At 70.7% G+C, this 3,252-nt stretch overlaps 1 protein-coding gene across 1 annotated transcript; it reads left to right on the top strand.

The window, feature by feature from the left end:
• Positions 1–69: 69 nt before the first annotated feature.
• Positions 70–1,486, top strand: C1QTNF8 (C1q and TNF related 8). The gene is given in 3 exon segments (XM_077762470.1): positions 70–177; positions 180–276; positions 776–1,486. Coding segments are annotated over 3 exon segments (756 nt in total). The 3' UTR covers positions 1,327–1,486.
• The last annotated feature ends 1,766 nt before the right edge of the window (positions 1,487–3,252 follow it).

Raw genomic sequence — 3,252 nt, forward strand, 5'->3', positions numbered from 1 at the left:
GGGGGCAGGGCTCAGTAGGGGCACCTCTTCTGAGACGCCACCCCCCACCCCCACCAGGCTCTGGCATGGATGGCGGCCCCTGGCCTCCTGCTCCTCCTGGGGCTGCCTGTGGGGGCCTGGCCCAGCCTGGGGCCGCCCCGACGGCCGTGTGTGCAGTGTTGCCGCCCGGCCTGGCCCCCCGCCCGGCCCCCGGCCCCCATGCCCGCAGGAGCGACGGGGAGCGGTGGGCGCAGCCGCCTCGCCTGCGGCCTACCATTGACATCTCGATTCTCAAAGGTGAGTGTGAGCAGAGGCCGCCCCACGCATCCCTGCGCCCCAAGGATACCTCACACCGGGGGCTGGGGAGACACCTGGGGGCCTGCCCCTGGCTCCCAGCTGCTGCGTAAAGGGGGGGAGCGAGGTGGCCTGGATCCCCTCAGTCGGCTCATCTGCCCCACAGCGCCTGCCCCACCCCAGGCCCAGCTTCCCGGGGATCCCCGAAGTCCCCAAGGGGCGACCCCTCTGGCAGGAGGTCAGCTCCGGAGGCCTCACCGCGGGGCACTGGGCGTGGGCCCCGGTGGGCAGCAGGTGGTTGGACTGGGCTGCCACGTCCCAGCCCCTCGCCCTCAAAGCCCAGGTCAGACCCTTCCTGTGGCAGCTCCAGCCGCCCCGCCGCCCCCACGTGGCAATCGGCACAGGCCCCAGAACAGCCACGGCCTTGGGGGGTGCCTTCTCCCTGCCCCATGTGACTCTGGACCCCCAGCCTTGACCTGTGGCCTCTGCTTTCCCCCTGCAGGTGAGAAGGGCGAGGTGGGGGTCAGAGGCCCGTCCGGCAGGAGCGGAAAGGAGGGCCCGCCGGGCTCCCGGGGCCTTCGGGGCCGCAAGGGCCAGAAGGGGCGGGTGGGGCTGCCCGGCGCCACGTGCCAGCGCGCCTACGCGGCCTTCTCGGTGGGCCGGCGCGAGGGCCTGCACAGTGCGGACGGCCTCCAGGCCGTGCCCTTCGGTACGGAGCTGGTGAACCTGGACGGGGCCTTCGACCTGGCCTCGGGCCGCTTCCTGCGCGCCGTGCCGGGCGTCTACTTCCTGAGCCTCGCTGCGCACACCTGGAACCACAAGGAGACTTACCTGCACATCATGCACAACCAGGAGGCCACCGCTGTGCTGTACGCACAGCCCAGCGAGCGCCGCGTCATGCAGGCCCAGAGCCTGCTGCTGCCCCTGGCCGCCGGCAACACCGTCTGGGTGCGCCTGTTCCGCCGGGACCGCGACAATGCCGTCTACGGCGAGCACGGCGACCTCTACGTCACCTTCAACGGCCACCTGGTCAAGCCGGCCGCAGAGCTCTAGGGGCCCCGGGGTGGGGGGGGCCCACAGAGCCCGGCCCTGGGCAGCACCCCTCCCCAGACACCACCCGGCTCCGCCTCTCCCTCAAAGCCGAGAGGCCACACCAGCAGTGTTTGAGCACCGACTGTGCAGTGATTGAGTGTCAGCTGCATGCAGGCACTGACACACCAGCAAGTTCAGGATGCGACCTGTGGTCTGGGCGGCGTGGGGTGAGCCTGGTGGGCTGTGGAGGGGCAGGGGGGGGCAGGTGGGCAGGCTGGGCTGGGGGGTCTGCCCTCGAGTGGAGCGAGCCATCCTTTCTGCCTATAAAGGGCTGAGGCGGGCACCAGGCTGTGGAGGCATCTACAAAGCGTCTGGTGGCTGGACACTGGGGGCCAGGAGAGGGGCGGGCCTTGNGGCCTTGGAGGGGAGGCTGGGTGGGCAGGGCAGGGGCGGAGCGGGGTGGGCAAATACAGATCCTGCCCCCTCAGAGCCGACTCCAGCAAGAAACATGCTGAATCCCAGGGTGTGTGAGGGCGGCCAAGGCCCAGACACAGGGTGGCGTCAGGCAGAGTCGGGGTGGCCTGGGCCGGGGGTGAGCATCGCCCCGGGGGTGAGCACGGGCCCAGCTCTGGAGGGCGGGTGTCTGGGTACTCCAGGCATCCCCTCGCCTGCTTGGATGGTGGAGGAAGGTCACACCAGAGCCTCAGGGCCCCCCCATAGTCACATGTAAGTACGAGGCCCTGCAGGCAGGGGTGTAGGTGGGGGATGGCGGGGCTCACACCTTAAGAGGGCTCCGTGCACCCCGGGGCTGGAGCCACCAGGCTGCCCGCCCCCCAGAGGACACTCGGAGTCTGTGCCTTTCCTGGCGCGTGTTCTCTGGCCTGGGCCTCCGGTGGGCCCCTCCTCTGGCCTCATCACCGCCACCACTTCCTTGGGCCTCCCCCAAATCTCCCCTCCCCGCCCGCCCGCAGCTGCCCCTCCCCAGCCGGGATCCTGGGGCGACGGGGCCACCAGCTGGCTCAGGTCCTGCCTGTGCCGAAGTGGCTGGAGCTCAGGCAGACTGTACCTGCGGGACACGTCAGAGCCTTGTAGAAGGAAGGACGTAGGCCACTGGCCGGGACGCAGGACAGGGCAGAGGTATGCAGCTGGAAGCCCCGGCCCCCTCTCCCCTGTGGGTGCACCAGGAGCGGGAGGGGCTCCCACAGTCCACCTTCACCCTGGGTCCCCAAAGAGCACCGAGACGGCGCCCCCAGATCCGCCTGCTCTGGCAGACCTCCGGGAAGGTGGGGCAGGGGGCGGGGGGTCAGCAGGGACCACACCCCAGACACACAGGAACGGCTTCTTGTCCCGGGGCAGAGGGCCACGCCTTCACGGGTGCAGAAACTGGGGCCCCTCAAGGGTATTACTGTGCGGGGAGCCAGCCCTCCACCGGCTGGGCTGCCCCCCAAGTGTGGCCCCGGGGGAAGAGGGGCTCACTGGGGAGGGGCGCTGGGGACCCCTGTGCTGCGCACACAGGGCCCGTCAGCAGGGGGAGGGTCTCTCTGCCCGCATCCCACCCTGTGGCCGGGTCCCGAAGCCCCTTGAGCCGCGGGCCCTGGGGACCCCTGTGCTGCACACACAGGGCCCGTCAGCAGGGGGAGGGTCTCTCTGCCCACATCCCACCCTGTGGCCGGGTCCCGAAGCCCCTTGAGCCGCGGGCACACCCCCTGGCACACTGTGGGTCCTGCCCAGCACGTGTCCCAGCGCCCCAGGTACGCGGCCCTCACACGCGGTCCCGGGTTCACGGCAAACAGAACCCTGCCCTGGGAGTCATAGATGAGGAGGGCAGCACAGGCAGGGACCCGGACCCAGAGACACGGGGCATCAGGGGGCCCAGAGGGGACCCCGGGGACACACAAGTCCCCCAGGCCCCCTGGAGTACCTGGCAGGCACAGCAAGACTCAGGGG

This window comes from Crocuta crocuta, unplaced genomic scaffold, assembly GCF_008692635.1.
Source record: "Crocuta crocuta isolate KB4526 unplaced genomic scaffold, BGI_CrCroc_1.0 scaffold234, whole genome shotgun sequence".
Taxonomy (NCBI): Eukaryota; Metazoa; Chordata; class Mammalia; order Carnivora; family Hyaenidae; genus Crocuta; species Crocuta crocuta.